At 44.4% G+C, this 16094-nt stretch overlaps 1 protein-coding gene across 1 annotated transcript in view; it reads right to left on the reverse strand.

Moving 5' to 3' along the window:
- Positions 1-16094, reverse strand: part of SYNE2 (spectrin repeat containing nuclear envelope protein 2) — a 171233-nt gene that overhangs the window by 10863 nt on the left and 144276 nt on the right. The window contains exons 102-107 of the mRNA XM_079308247.1: positions 7441-7603; positions 3844-4031; positions 3546-3696; positions 2943-3125; positions 1513-1650; positions 431-625 (exon numbers count right to left, since the gene is read on the reverse strand). Of these exons, the coding sequence (XP_079164373.1) occupies positions 431-625; positions 1513-1650; positions 2943-3125; positions 3546-3696; positions 3844-4031; positions 7441-7603 (1018 nt within the window). The remainder of the gene's footprint in view (positions 1-430; positions 626-1512; positions 1651-2942; positions 3126-3545; positions 3697-3843; positions 4032-7440; positions 7604-16094) is intronic.

Here is a 16094-nt window from a genome sequence, read left to right on the forward strand (position 1 = left end):
AATTCCCAGAGAAAAGCAAAGTGCATGCTGTTCCCCATTCAGGGTTCTCACAACAAAGTGGACAGATGGAGTGGACAAAGAAATACATAAAGAGATATTCTAAGCACATTATTGATGGCAAGGAAAACAAAGTAATATTAAAAACACCAAAAATGTTTTGAAGTCTTCAAGCCACAAACTGTATCTTTCTGAACCTTATGAACAACCTCAATGCTATTATCCAGATTCTGCAGATGGAGAGGCATGAAAGGATTGGCAACAAAGATTTAGCAAGGCTGGCACATCTACTGCAGAGCTCCTGAGCCCTTGGGGCTCAAACAACTCAGTCAAGCTGCTAGGAATAAGCAATTGCAATTCAAAAACCAAAATAAGCATTGCAATTCAAACACCAAAATCGTGTCAAAGCATTGAAACAACTGTTGCTTCTTACAGGATCCCTTGAAGTCAGTCTTTGATGGAACCGGGCAACTCGCCCAAACACCTCCTGACAGTATCGATGAAGTTCTTCCAGTTCATCTTCTATCAGGATGGCATCCAAAGGCTCACTCTTCTGAATCAACTGCTCCCCAAAAACAATCAGCTGATCAATCTTGTTGGTGTTTAATGTTATTTCCTGCTGGAAACCCTATTTGGAACATACAAAAAAAAAATTTATTTCTCCATTGGCTCTTTCTAGCCTAAAGTTTGTCCCTGTGTTTTAGTTCACTGCAGTGAAAGACAAGCAACAATTGACTAATTTAAATTGGCAAATATATTTTTATTCAAGAGGCCCAAAGGTTTGTTTTATGAGCAGAATTACAGTTCCAAATGAAATGGCATTTTCCACCCATGTGTACCATGTATGGCTGCAGTGTCCTGAATCTACAGAGGATCAAAATACAAGAGTTCAGCTAATCAGGGTTTATTTTTCTGTTGGGTACACAAAATCTTTTTTTCTGTAGCCAAGAAGTCTGTTTGGTTGCTTGGGCCTCCAGCCTACACAACAGTAAATCTGCACCCCAAAACAATAACAGTGCAGGGAGAAGGGAGAAATGAGCATATAATATAGGAAAGAACTAGTATATTCCTTACAATCACTGCACATTCCTGATGTCTAATTTCTGCTAAAATTCCCAGCTTACAAACATGAGCTCCAAGGAGAGATGGGACTACAATGCCAATTCAGAAAAGATTTGCACCAGAAAATAATGCCTGAATTTAGTTCTTACTGTTAAGCAGCATCTGCTGCTTTCCTGGCCAGATACCACTGCCACTGACACATATTGTCAGGAGAAAATGGCATGGCAGGACAGAACTGAGCCTGAACACTGAATCTGAAACTAAATAATACACAGCTTAATCTTGATTCAGACAATATATCTTAACAATTTATTGCTGTCTTTAAACAAATATAGTTCTACAGAGATCTGGTGGATGCTGTGAAGTTACAGAAAATGGATGGTTTTGTCAGGCAAGGGAAGCCCAACAGGATCACTGGGCTATAGTAAACAACTGCTTCATAAGGATACGTACATTTAACTGGCGCATTTTGTCATCAAAGTTACTTTTTGAGAAGTGCTCCACATTTGTCAGCTGTAGGTCCATTTCTGTGAGCCAGACAAGGATGCTTTCCCTCGTCCCCTCAAACTCATCTCTGCGATTGGTGAAGTGCTGGATGGAAAAAAGGAGCCAGAGTTACATGACTTCAGCTATTAAATGAGACAGGTCACAGGAGCTCTCTGAAGCCAGTGTTTTATTTCAAAACTCCTGTTCACCTTTAAGGCCAGCAGCACACAAACAGCAGCATGCCATGTATAAAACCTGTCCCCTTCCCGTAGGCATGCTAGAAAAGTGCCCTGTACTAGCCCTATGCATTATTTGTACAAAAGAGGGAGTAAAATTTTAGCAGTTCAAGATGCTTCTATAAAATTACATTCTTGATTCCGCACATTCCTTCTCCCACATCATTATATCAGCAACAGTTATTTGGACTGTGGCTTAACATCTGATTTGTTCTAAGCTTAAAACAGAGATAAACAAAGAAAGCAACCCCTATATCTCTAAATGAAGTAATTAAAATTATGATATTAAAATCAGTTTTTACTGAGTTTACAGTGGAGAGGCTGCATCATGGATGACCATGAGAGTGCAATTAATGCACTGTTTGGCATGGCATGCCCCACAGAAGCTGCTGACAGACATGCAGCTTGCCTGTTCTGTAGGTGAATTTACATTTCAGAAGGGGGTCATGTAACACCCCAAATATAACAATTCAATTGCACATATCAAACCCCATCACTGCTCTCACTGCCTCATCCACTGACTTCTGGGAGCTAACAGTTTTCCCTGTCAGTTGCTTGCAACACTGGTATATTTAAAAAACTAGCAGCAACCAGTTTTCTCCAGGGCACAGCACAGAGTATCTGCCCAGAGGTCAGTTTAGTTGATGAGCAGAATACTTCTTTGAAGTGTCACAAATACATTCTTCAACAACATTCCTCATCAGGCAGGCAGCACAGCAGGAGCTGCTTTCTATCACATCTCCATCTTCAATGCCTTGCTGATGAATCATGACTTGGCACCAAGTAGAGCTGAGTTGGAAACTCCAAACCATATTTGCACTTGGGAGCCTTTTGTCTCACTGTCTCTTACCTATGGAAAGGTGCAAGTGCATCAACACATCCACCCATTACAAGTGGGTAAGAGGAAAGTGTGATGGGAGACTTGAGTATTGCAACCGACCTCTCAAAATTTGCTCTCCTCCTTCCTTTAAGTTTTTCTTGAGCTACCAAGAACCAATCTACCAAGGCTGGGTTTATGCCATGTACTCAGTGACCCTTCCAGAGCTCCTCTGCTGCGCTGGTAGCTCAGGACAGAGAGAGCTGCTCTGATGTGGCTTTTGTGGGTAATTCCTGCAGAACCCTGCGAGTGCTCCTCACTCCCTCACCCCAGGGTGCCTCTACCTTGAGCCTCCTGAGAATGGAAGCGACTCGTTTCTGGAGGTTATCCCAGCGCTGGTTGCCCTCGTGCACCATCTGCTTGAGCTTGCTGGCCGAGTCGGTGCGGTTCTCGCGGGCCAGGCGCCGGTACTGCTTGTTGATCAGCTCCAGCTGCGTGAGGCGCTCGTGGATCTGCCGCTGGAACGCCTGCAAGGCAGGGCAGAGCTCACTCCCTGCTACAGTCAGCATGTGGGTATCACCCATCAGACATGATGCCCTCCCTCCTACAAACAGACCTTCCCACTGCAAAGCTAAATCCAGATTTTAAGACCCGTATTTTAAACCATCTGGTCAAACTTAGCTCACTAGGAAAAGAAAGAAAAGCATATATATCATACTACCAGAGTCTCTTGCCTATAAAAAGCAAGGCTTTAAACATGTGTCTGTTCAGAGCATTGTATTCTGGAGACAAATAGACAACTAGCAGCTGCACACTCACCAAATTATTTATGTTCTCTATACTACCAATGCCAAACCAGTGTTTTCCTGAGACTCGGGCATTTTGCACAGACAATAAGTATTCAGCAGCCTGATACTGAGGATAAAAAAGGCAGACAAGAAATTCACCTCAAATTTCTTCAGCTCCTCTTTTGCATGTGTGTACAAGACCTCTGAAGAATTAGGCCTAGCTGCTATATTTTCAGATGCTTTTAGCCAATCTTCAAAGCGAGAATAGTCATCCAAAAACCTCTGCCACAGACGCCAAGTTTCCTCGATTCTGAGAGAGCAAAAACAGAAAGGTTTTATCACAAGCTATCGACTCTGGATTCTTGTTTCCTTCTCTAAAGTCATCTTGTGGCAAAAGCTACAGCATTCCATCAAAATGCTGCCACAAGTTTCTGTAGGGTAAGAAGAGGAGACGTACTTCATTCGCCTTTCCATGGACATGGCACAGATGTTTCTCCACCTTCTGTCCAAGCTCCTGGTGGTTTGCTGGATGGAGTCACACTCTGTCTCGTTAGCACACGCATCTGAGTCGTGTAGCAGGACTTCACAGATGTTAAACACAGACTCCACACCCGCCGTGTGCTGCTCTATGTCTCTCTGCAGGTCCTGCCATCAGCAAAAGAACAGCGTCAGAGGAAGAAACGTGCCTGGCTGCATCTCAGCCATGCCCTTGCAAAATGCAGCAGAGGATAGGGAAAGAGCAATTCCCATGTCAGGAAAAGCTTCTTTAGCTTTAGAAAAGACCTGCAGGATGAACTGTGCAGATGACACAGGTCAGGAGAGAACCATCATGCAAAAAAAGTTGTCTCAGTCTAAACTCAATCTCCTCATTAACAATCTAAAAAATTTAATGTATATTATAAAAATAAACCTTACCTATACCATAAATAAATTGTTATTAATTTTGACAGCACAAGATGACTGTCTCATATCAGGTTACTACACTGAAAGGTTCATTAAAGAACTCCTGGTGCAGAACATGCATTTTAGTGACTGATCACAGGCTGAAGCATGAAACACAAGCACTGTACACAATTACCTGGTGCTACACTCCTTTTCCTATTCCCTCTTGTAGGGCTCCTGTTCTGACAGATTGTTTTAAAGGGTCTGGCAAAGACCTTTTGTCTAATCTACACTACAGGTTTCTTTTCCATAGCCTGCACCTCCATGATGGTCTGGCCTTTCATCCTGTACCCATCACTACCCTTAAAGTCAGTGTAATTGAAAGACAGAAAAAAAGCCTTATCTAAATAATTCTTATTGAAAAGGTAGATCTGTACTAAGCTACCAGCTTTAAATATTAATAAAATTATAATAGCCACTACAATTCCATTTTTTCAACCTATTTCTGGCTTTTCTAATGAAGGATAAAGAGACTTTTGCTTGAATAACACTAGAGCAACAAACAAAAATGAGTATTTTCCTAACTAAAGTGAACTGGAGTTTGCATTAAATGGTATTTACTGATTTCAGTCAACAGATGAAGCAGAATTGGTTTTGCTCTAGACTTAAAAAAAATCCCAAACAAAATAAAACAAATAAACCCCTCCAAAATACACATAGCTTGTAGTAAATATAAAATTAGTTGAAGGAAGATTTTTTGCAGAAGTCAACAAGCTGCAAGCAGTTGAGAATCACTCAGTGGCAGTAGCCAAGTGTTACATGGGTACCTGAATCAAGGGCTAAGCCATAAATGGTCAAAAATATGGCTAGTGGGATTTGTAGTAATGAAAGTGAATGTAGCAATGTAGAAGTGAAATTCTTTACATGGATGAGACTGACAGAAGGAGATCCAACAAAATTTTTTACAGGTTACTAAGCATTTACAGCTATTTACTGAGCAAGGTGCATCAGTGTCTTCTCAACACAGGCTGCACAGCTGGGAGCAGGCTCTGCCTCACTTATGGTACCTGGAGAGCCTCTTTGAATTCATTAAATTCCACTGGATTTACAGGTGCATTAGTGAAAATGAGAATTCTGACCATAGACTACAAATTAATTCTAACTTACACTATGGTAATGTTGCTTACATGATCTCATTACTTCAGGCCATGCCAGGGTTCATGGAATAGCCTAGACAAAATCCTTGCTGTTTTCCAAATGACCTGACTGTAGCAAGTGAGACAAACACAACAAACCAAGGGACAGGGTGAGGAACAAACATGGAGCCCCAAAAGGTACCATTCCTTCAACTCTGCACAGCATTGCCCAGAGAGCTTTAGCACACTACACACTGTTAAATTTGTGCATTAGTGAAACACCTTTGCAATCTTAAAATTAATATTATTCATGTTGGAATCATCATCCTGTAATTGAACAAACATGCCATAAAACACCTCTGTGGATTCACAAGGCTTTTAAATTTCATTATTCAAGACTGCACAGGTAAAGCTTTTCCAGTCATGGATGTCAAATAAAACAAGCCTGCAGGGCATATTTCTCACCAATGCTCTGCTCTTGCTGAAATAAAGCCAGGAAAGATCTTTTTACTTGTCGCATTCAGATAAATGTTTCACTAATGCAGAGCAAAAGCAGCTTTCCTTTTTACTGTTGCCTTTTTAGTGAGCAGAGTCTTCTCATACACAGCCTGCTAAAAAGCTACTGTAGGAGTCTAGAGGTGCCTAGAGCATCCAAAAAATGAAGCAGTAAGTAGCTCTGAGCAGCAAATGATGGCTCTTATAGCCAACTGAAAATTGAAAGCTCATAATAAAAACAAATTAGTTTGGACACAATTCCTTTGTGCTCCATGCTCTGCTCTGCCTGGCAATTTATCATGATCTTTGAGAATGCAAAAGGCTGGAATGAGAAGAAAATATTTCTTTGTTGTTTACATGACTATTCACAAAGCAGATGAAACCATGAGAGGTGCTGGCCCAAGGCTTCTGATGTTTGACCAGCTCATGCAGTGCAGACAGTGGGAGCCACCTCCAATCCTGTCACACAGGAACTGGCCCTTTGTGTGACATTTGGGACGTGAGTACATGGACAGCCAGCAGAGAACACAGATCCCAGGCCTGGGTCACTCAGGGATCCTTAAGACACAAAAGCAGAAGCCAGAGAGAAAAGGCAAGAAGGATGGGAATGATACCAATAAGTGTTCCTAAAGGCAGATGCCATAAAGCTTCCAAGCTTCCAAACTTGACAGACTTACTTTGGATATTTAGTTTTTGGGCAAGTGTTTAACGCAAGAGTTTATCAAAAGGCCAAATGACAGCCAAACACAGAACCTGGTCAGATTTACAGCACAGCCCTGAGCAAAGGATGGCTCCACCAGCAAGTCTGTGCTTTGCCAAAGTCCCTTTGCCTTGCCTGGCTGCTGGTTAGAGAAATTTACACCAGGACTATCTAACTCCTTTCCTAAGATCCCCCTGGTAAGCTACTGCCTTGGATAAATGCCCACCAATCCCCAGCAGTGCAATGCTGGCTCACACTTGTTGTCTCAGCAGGATTCATGCACCAGCTCCCCCAGCCCTGAGGGATCTTCAGAGCCTCCAGATCAAACTTCATCCAAAGGTGTGTCTGCACAAATTCACCTTCCAAAGCTCAAGCATCCTGCTCTGCCAAACTTGCTCTGCTGTCTGCAAGCAAGGGACAAGAACTGGAGCCAGTCAGGGAAATGCATCAAATCCCAGCACTTGGATCTGTCCTGGCCACTGTGCAGGGAGCAGCATTCACGCCTTGTCAGTCCAAGTCATCCTCATGTACTCTGCACACTGTCTGTGCCCTGCCTAGTCCTCAGGAAGTCTGCTGTACTGAACTGAGCAAATTTGCTTTTGTTTGTGTTTTGCATGTTTTCCTTGGGTGAAGGGGGGCAGGGAGATGTGGGGGTAATTGAACACAATACTGAAATTACTGCAAGCAAATGAAGATTTTCCATGTAATGCACCTTGGCAGGAACACGCTATGCAAAGCAAACAGTCAGAAGGGCTTGCTAAAGAAAAGAAACAGGTGATTTTATACCAGGACCAATCAGCAGCATTTTAGCTCATTTACTCTGGCTGCTGCTATTTCCCACCTGCTGTTCTGCCAGTCTCTTCTGGATTTCTTGGTCATCACAGATGTCATAAACAACAGGCTTGGAAAGCTCAGACTCAATCCGGGCCAACCAGGTGCGAAGGTTACTCATGTTTTTGTCCAATAGTTGTATAAAAGCAAATGTTTCCTTCAGTTTCTTCACCCTAAGCAAACCAGGAAGAACATTTTGTTACAAAGATGGTCAATCAGTGGAAAGGATGTTAGCAGGAGGTGATGACAGGCATGGCTTTATGAAGCCATGTTGCATCAAGCTGCTGCCTGTAAATCAGAGCCATGTTTTAGTCAAAACCTACCTAAATTGGCTCAGCAGACCCCTGCTCTATAGCTGCAAGCAGGTCTTGGGTGAAGGCTTTAATTAAACTGTATAAGCAAGGTGAAATTTTCATCTGCTAGGGAGCACTGGTCATTCATCTAAGTAGAAATTTGTACCATAATTTCAGTTAAACTAAAATAGGTATCTATGGTCGGATTTTCCTTCTGTGAATTTTGCTCGCTGTCTTCTTTAGCATCCAACAGGTTCACACTAATCAACAAGGTACCACTGCCAAGAGAGGCAGAATCTGCACAAACCACCAGTCCAACACCCTGGGAAAATCACATAATGGTTTGGGTTGGAAGGCCCTGAAAGATCACCTTGCTCCAGCTTGCCGTGGGCAGGGACACCTTCCACTATTCCAGGTTGCTCCGAGCCCTATTCAACCCAGCCTTGAACATTTCCAGGGATGGGGCATCCACAGCTTCTCTGGGCAACCTGTGCCAGGCCTCACCAACCTCTGGATGCTGACAGAAGAGGAGAAGACCTGAACAACAGCTACTATAGAATTTGTAGCACCTCAACATTAAAACTCATCTAAACACCACACAAACACACAGAGATATGCCAGACTCTCCTGACAAGTGAAAAATTAAAAAAACTCCAATCATGATGGGGGAGAATATCAAATGGCATGGGAGACTTGTGCAGTGAACAAGCAGATGAACCATTGAGAGTATTTACTTTTCTTACAGCTGTTTGTAGCACAGCTCTCAAACTGCAGGCAAACTTTTTTTTTACTTCCAGCCTTCACAGAATATTATCATGTCAAACCCCATATCAGCCCTTCAAATTACCCAAGCAGCATGCTTTTATATGATGGCAAATTTGTCTCCATGTGTTGGAGGAATATCTTGTGAACTACCTCACTGGTCTCAGATTTTGCTTGAAATTTTCATTTATTGCAATTCCCAAAAAAATTACTAAAAAGACAACACCAGGGTGACACTTATCTCTTCAGACTTATTTCAGAGCTTGTCATCTAGACCATGGTAGTTAGTGGAGGAAAAAAAAAAAGAAATGATGATTTGTATCAGACCTGTCTTAAACGTCCAGATCACAAGATGAGATGAACTGTACCAAAAAGCACCCATGAACTGCAATGGTCTACCCTGCAGTACTATAAAGATCAACACTGCAGACTCTAAAGTCAGATGAAATCATTCCACCCTTGTCCTAAGGAGAGCTCACTTGTTAGCCAGCATTACTTCCCTGTACTGGTTTCCTGATCTCTAGTTATGTTCTTGTGCCTTAGGATGAATTTTTGAAACTTGCATGTGATTTCTAAGATGCAAACGTGCAAATTAAACCTTTAGCTACTGTCTGGTCCAACAACTATCAATACAAGCCTCAATTATTTAAGTCAAATGCAGCACAAAATGTTGAAATCTCTATTGTGAAAAGGCTGAAACATTTCCCATTCATTGGCCACAGTGGCTGGGAACTGTCCCCATATAAACAAAACCAGCAGTGGGACTGCAAGGACAGCTTGTAAAGGGGTTCACTGCATGTCCCCAAATGCAGGGGACTGTTGAGGGGTCTGAATCGAGCCCTGATGTATTTGGCAACACAGATCTTGTGCAAGCTGGGACTGGGGAAGGGTGATGGCTGTAATCTCATGTAATGCAGGCAGGGACAGATTGCTCCAAGGCAGAAATGCCCACACAGGGTACCTGGACAGTTTCCTGGCTGACTGTCCCACTTGCTGCCTAACTATCCTGGCAAGTCTTAGAGGAGAGTGGTCCAAACTGTCCGTAATTAATGGCTTTTGCAACTGCCTGATGATTCAACGACAAAAGATATGCAGGAAACCTAATCCATAATGAATATGCCACCCTGTAAGCAACAACTGATCTTATTAACAACCTTCAGGTAACCAAAGAGGATACACACGTCAGCTAGACACTTGATTTAAGGTAAAGCACTTATGGAGGAGATATGGGAATGATCCTGCTGGATTTGTTCAGTCCTGTTCTGTACAGAGCAAGGCCAGAAAAGTTAGAGTCTCATATGGTTTAGCAGGATGGAAAGCTTTCCCTACCTCTTGTCCCAAAAGCACCAGGGAGTACTTTCAGCTGGTTTACAAGGAGGGTGAGAAGAACAGAGTCACACACTGAAGCTCCTGGCAGGTATTCAGCAACTCTGCACTCACCAAAAGTAAAATCAGTATTGTCTGACTGATGTAAGCCTGCAAGCCAGCCTGAAGGATTTGGCCCAAATCCACAGTCCACGTTGTTCCTGCCTTGCACCCACAAAGCTGCTGACACTGGTGCAAAGCACTTGCTCTGCTCCTTTACATAGACTGTAGACATAGACATAGACTGTCTTCCACTGCTGCAGCTGATTGAAAGGAAACCAGTGGATGCCAGAAGCACTTAGCTGCTCTTGCTTTTCTTAACAAGCTTTTTTTCAGAACTCTGGTCCCAGGTTAAACCTTATATGCAGATAGCATCTGGGTAACAAGCAAACAGCTGCTGTGTAAATCTTGCTGTTCTTGGTTTTGCTTCTGTTAAGTGGTACTCAATGAACAAATTGCATCATTTCCTTGTGCTGTCATGGGCTAGCAGTTATCTATCCAGGAGAACTAATTCTTCCTCTGTCCTATTCCCATCAGTTAAATTGGACCTGGCTGCTCATGATGCTCAGCAGAACCAGTGACTCCCAAGGCATGTGGCCCTCCAATGGCAGTGACTCAGGAACCCTTTTCCCTGGAAAGGTGGACAATGGCTCTGTGCTGAGCACAGAATGGAAGAGTCTGAGCTAAACATCTACACTGTTGCATTATTAACTCTGCATGACTTCAGGCCAGTCAGGAGGAAAGCAAGGCTTGATCTCTGCCCTGTCCCTGACTCTATTCTGTGGCAATTTACTTCCTGAATATTCTGTGAGCTTCCCACAACTGCTCTGGAGACAGGCACATGTTGGGACCATCTGATGGCACAGCTGACCTGCTGAGGCCACAGCTTACTGTGCTGCTCAGGATCATCTCTGCCTCCCTGTGCTCCCTTCCCTGCCTCTATTCACCTGCTTCCCAACTCTAAGCTGCATTACAGAAAAAATCACAGGTTGCTAAATATCTTTCTTCAGTCTGCATAGCGGATAGATGAACACAGCCAAGGAAGTCCAAAGCAAAACCAAAGGATATCAGATTATAAATAAATGTATATATGACTGAAAGTACATTAAATAAATTTAAAAAGCAACAGTTTTAAAATCCAAGCGTGGCTATTTGCACCTCCACTCCAATATTAATTAGGCCTAGAAATTCTGATTTTCAAATTATGAATGTCACCATGAGGATCTTTATCTTCTAGTGTTACCAGAAGCAACAGTCTCAAAGACAGCATCATTGTGGAAGTGAGAGCCTGTATTTACTTTCTAGCAATTGCCATTAGAAACACCACTGTAATTAAGCAAGTTAATCTGTTTTTTCTTCTGGATAGAATTTGGCATTTGCCAGTCATTTAAACACCCTTAATGTACTAAGCCATTCATCTCAAACTTGAGCTAAGCAGCCAAAGAAGGAAAAAAAAAACCTAAGAGAAGTTCACACTAGTGCAGTGCATAAATGAGAAGGCAGCCTTGTCCAGACACTCACATTGGCTGATCTGCTCTGTCAGCAGACACAGAGCCCAAGGAAAAGGGCTCTACACTGAAACAAGAGGAAAACTGATGAAAAACATTAGCATCCCCATCTTGCACAGAAGTCACAGGCAACTGCCATTTCCCTGGCTACAGCTCAAAGAAAAGACTGAAACAAACTAATTCCATCCACAGAAGTCCTAATTTGCCACTCTCAGATATGTATCTTCATCCTGAAAATATTCTTATAAACCACCTGATCTTTGCACGAAAAAAACTTCATGAACTCTTTTGAGATGCATCCTGAGAATTTCTGGGGAGGCTGCCCTTGGGGAAGGTGGGTGTAAGCCTCCAAGCCTGGGGGCAAAAGGTGATCAATCCAGGTGATCAATCACACAACACACACTGAATTAACACCACTAAAAGTTCAAGTGTGGCAAAGAAATCCACATTCTTCCAGAGGGTGGAATGTGCCACCACTGTTGATTGAATTCTTCCCTCCATGAAGTGAGATTCTCAAGTTAATTGAGATTGGTCAAAAGGGAAAAACTTACAGTTTACAGAAAAAAGGCCTACTTATCCATTGTTCATTTCCCACTGAGAACTCACCTGCCACAATTCAGTATGCCTCCAGAAAGAACAAAAAAAAAAAAAAAAAAACCAAAAGGAAATATTATAAAAATATCCAATAAAAATATCACCACTAATCTAAAAAAAAAAACCCCAACAAATTCAGACTTGTCTTGTCCTTTGCAATGGGCCAAGCTAAAAAATCCACCCTGATTAGCACTCAGACACATGCATAAGTTGCCTGGAACAAACCAAACAAAACCAGTTTTTAAATATTTTGATCATTACACCACAATAGAAGTGGCAGAAAAAGAACAAAAGTAGGAGATTATAACTAAAAGCTGACTGCAGAAGTGAGCAGAAGGACTAACTGACCTGACTCGAGATTGGATTTGGGTCTTAATACCCTCAATGAAGTTGCCAGCATTGGTTACAAGAGAAAAGCATTAAGCTGTCTCAGGCTGAATCATTGCACGGCCCCAGAAATATACAGTGTATTTGTAGTAACTACTCAGGAATTACCTAGCAGTAGGAGGAGCTTCCAGGATGATTGAAATGTATTCACACAAACAAAAAGAATTACAAAATGTATGCCCTATTGAATTGCTTCAGCTGGCAAAATACTGCAGGAAAAGGTACGGGGGCAAGCTCAAATAAGATAAATAGTAGCATTGAAATTTTAGTGTCTGAAAGAAGGAAAAGCATGCTGATAGAATCCAAACTCTCCTTCACAATGTCAGAAAAAGGGGCTCGGTACATGTCTTTTGGAGGAGGGGCTGAAATGGCCCTGCCAGCTGACAGGATTGTTTACCAGCGGCAAAGCGAATGGGATGCACAGCGCAGGAAACCTTTGTTCGGCGAGTCGCAGGGGGAGCAACCGTGCGAGGCACAAAGGAGGCGGTTTGGAGAGGTGATGCCGAAGGCAATCTCAGGCCTTTCCCATGGGAGGCGAGGCCATTTCTGGGTCCGTGCCGGTGCCAGCGCCCCGTGCCCCGGGCTGTGTGCTCGGCGCGCCGGAGGCGGCTCTGCGGGAGGCGAGCCCAAAGGCTGTCGTCAAGGCTCTCCCCCGCCTCGGGTGCCAGCCCCAAACACAGCTGATCGCAATCCGAGGCCCCTGAGCGCTATCCCTGCTGCTAACGTGCCGCACTTCCCACTCATCCGCTCCGCAAGGCGAGCTGCAGCGGGGCGCATCCATCGCTCCGCTCCCCCCGCGGCTCCGCCAGGACCCTCCGGCACCGCGCCCCGGCCGCGCACCCACACGGCACTTACGGTTCGCACGAGAAAACCATTCCTCAGCCTGCAAATCCCAAGCTGCTCGGGGGGACCGTCTGTGCGAGCAGGCAGGCATGGCAGAGGAAACCCCTCCTCCACAGATGCCCTATTTATTCGCCGCTTTAGCATCCCGGGTGTGGAGGGGGGGAGGCTCGCCCGTCCTCCCCCTCCCCGACCCCGAGCTGGGGAGACACCGGAGCTCGCTCTTTCCCCCCTGTTTTAACCCTTTGCGTTGGGATTTTTACCTGGCGAACGGCCGCATCCCTCCTCAGAACAAAACCACGAGAGCTTTATTCTGACACAAGAGAATTATTAGCACGTGAGGAAGCGCACGGCGGGCGGCTGCCCGCGGCTGGCGACAAAAAGGCTGCGGGTTGGAGGCTCCGGCACCGAGAAAGGTGAACGCGGTGCTCATTTCTCGGGAGAAAGAGGGATTGGAGCCTCAGACCCGGATGATTTGCAGCAGAGTCAGTCTGAACCGAACCCAAAAAAACGAGCACACGTACATCCACGCACAGGCACCGCGCACAAAGATGTATCCTTACTTCCCCTGCATTCTGCTTTCTCGTCTTTACCATTATCCCAGGTATTTAAGTACGAATTACATCTCCCACACACTAACCTGTCCTCTCTTTAACCTTCCAGAGCAGGCAGAAGGCCTCCACTGCAAATAGCCTGTTATGCCAGAGGACAAAATAACCCCTAATCTTCATTTATGATATCATTCGTTTGTGGAAAAACACACTGTCATGATTTCTGTGTGTTATGACTGCCAGAGATCACGGGGTGGGAAAAAAAGGCGGAACTCGGAGAACCTTGGGTTACAAGTCACTCCCCACCCAGCCAATATCAGGAAAAAAAGAAAAGAAGTTGTGATAATCCCACTAAAAATGCAAAGAATGATTTTGAAATCAAAGGTTTTTCAGTAATTTTCCACCGACCTGTACTGACTTGCTGATGGCTCACATGGCAGAACACAGAGTGCCTGTGAGGACATGGCACACTGTGAGAAGGCTTTGGACATTTCACAGGTAAATCATGCTCAGTCACCTCCACAGTTTATTGTCCAGAGTTCAAAAACAGAGTGGTTGACCTGAGTAAATGGGGAAATAACCCCCAACTTTGCAGGCAGACACTGGGAGAGATGGTGGTTGCAGAAGACAAGGACTCTGCTTGCCCTGCCAGCTCCCCCTGTTCCCTGCACACATTGCATAACCAAAATAAGCCCAACCATCATGCCTGAGACAATAATGAATTCTGTCACAGCTTTTACACAGGAGAGAAGCGTAATCCTCAAAGGACAGAGAGAACACAGAAAGAAAACAGGCACTTTGTGGGTGAGATTTCAGCCATCCACGTATTTTGTATACCAATAAAAAACCAGGCCAAAGAATGAGATTTTATAGTGGTACTGCCACAAACCAGCACAATTCTGCTAAACATTGCTGTCTTGTTTACCTGGGGAGGCCTCCCTGCAGCATATTTTGCTTCCTTTGCCATTCAATATTGATCTGCAGCAATCTAAAAAGACCTTTGAACCCAGAGTGCACCCACACTGATTGTGGGCTGCCACAGGGTAGGACAGCACATCAACATGTGGTGCCTGACTGTCTGCCCTGCCAAAGGGTAACCAATGTGGTGAAAAATAGAGACCAGCTGAAAGGTGTGCTGTGAACTCACTCATTCCCCAAACCCATAATCCAGGACCTGCCGTGACTTTTGGGGCAACCCAGCCGCAGTGCAAGGGAGGAGAGGGAATTGCCAGCTCACTGCACTCCCCATAAAGCCTCCTTGGACGCCCAGCACAGCACAAGGTGCTGCTGTCACTGGAGAGCTTCAACTCCTTCCTGTTTGTTTTTTTGCAACCTGAGAAGTTTCAGTCTGTTTGGGAATTTCAACCGCCCCAGGGTATGCAGGAAATGAGCTGAAAACACCTTGAATCTCCCAAGCTGTACAAGGAAAGAAAGGGCTGACTCTGTGGCAGTTTAAAATTCCTGGACAATGCAATTGAAGCTGGCAGCCTACAAACATAGGGAGAAGACCCAGTTGCCAAGGATAGCTGCATTTTAAAAGAATGAGAAGGCATATTTGACCTTGCTAGCTTCCCTGAATTTTCAGGCTTGCTTTAAAGGTCGCAGTAATTTGAACCTATTCCTGCTACATACAGAAAAACTTTGCCTTTCTCCACAAGGCTGAAAACATGGACTAGAACCACCAAGTAAGAAAACACATCAGTCTGCCTGTAGCCAGAGGAGCTGAGAGATCACATCCCCTTCCCACATCTTGGCAAGTGGGCAAGAGCTGCAGGATGCCCCGAGGTACAGAAATGCAACATCGGTTACTGCAGAGACTGATCTGCAGACCCAAAACTGCTGGAGGCAGCCCCTGATGAAGCTGGGGACTTCAATGAAGGTTCAAGCAGCATCCAAAGGCTTTGCACAGCCCCTGGCAGGGCAGACACCCTCCAGTGACACGGGGTGCTCCTCCAGCCTGACTGCACTAAGCAAACAGCAAGAAAGAAGGAAAACGCTTCCTTTTCACCAGGCTGGGAAGCAAAGTGAGGAGTTAGAATCATGGTGGATGGCCCAGGAAAGGAAACACAGTTCCTTGCTAGTTCTTGCCTGTTAATGCATGGCCCAGGAGTGCTGCTCCAGAGCATACTGAGGATGTAAATCCCACTCCATGGGTTTTTGGTTGTCTACCACCCTCATGCAGCCTGTGCCCTCCTCCTCCTACTGCTTCAGCAATAAAAGCAAGAGATTTTCTGTGTCCATCTTTAGAGTCAGCATAATGCTCCCTTCCTGCCTGTTAGTATGTTTGTATTGCCCATCCCTCAACAAAGACACAAACCTCCCGAGGTAAGAGTATCTTCTGAGCTGAACAGAATTCATTTGTTC

This window comes from Erithacus rubecula (assembly GCF_903797595.1).
Source record: "Erithacus rubecula genome assembly, chromosome: 6".
Taxonomy (NCBI): domain Eukaryota; kingdom Metazoa; phylum Chordata; class Aves; order Passeriformes; family Muscicapidae; genus Erithacus; species Erithacus rubecula.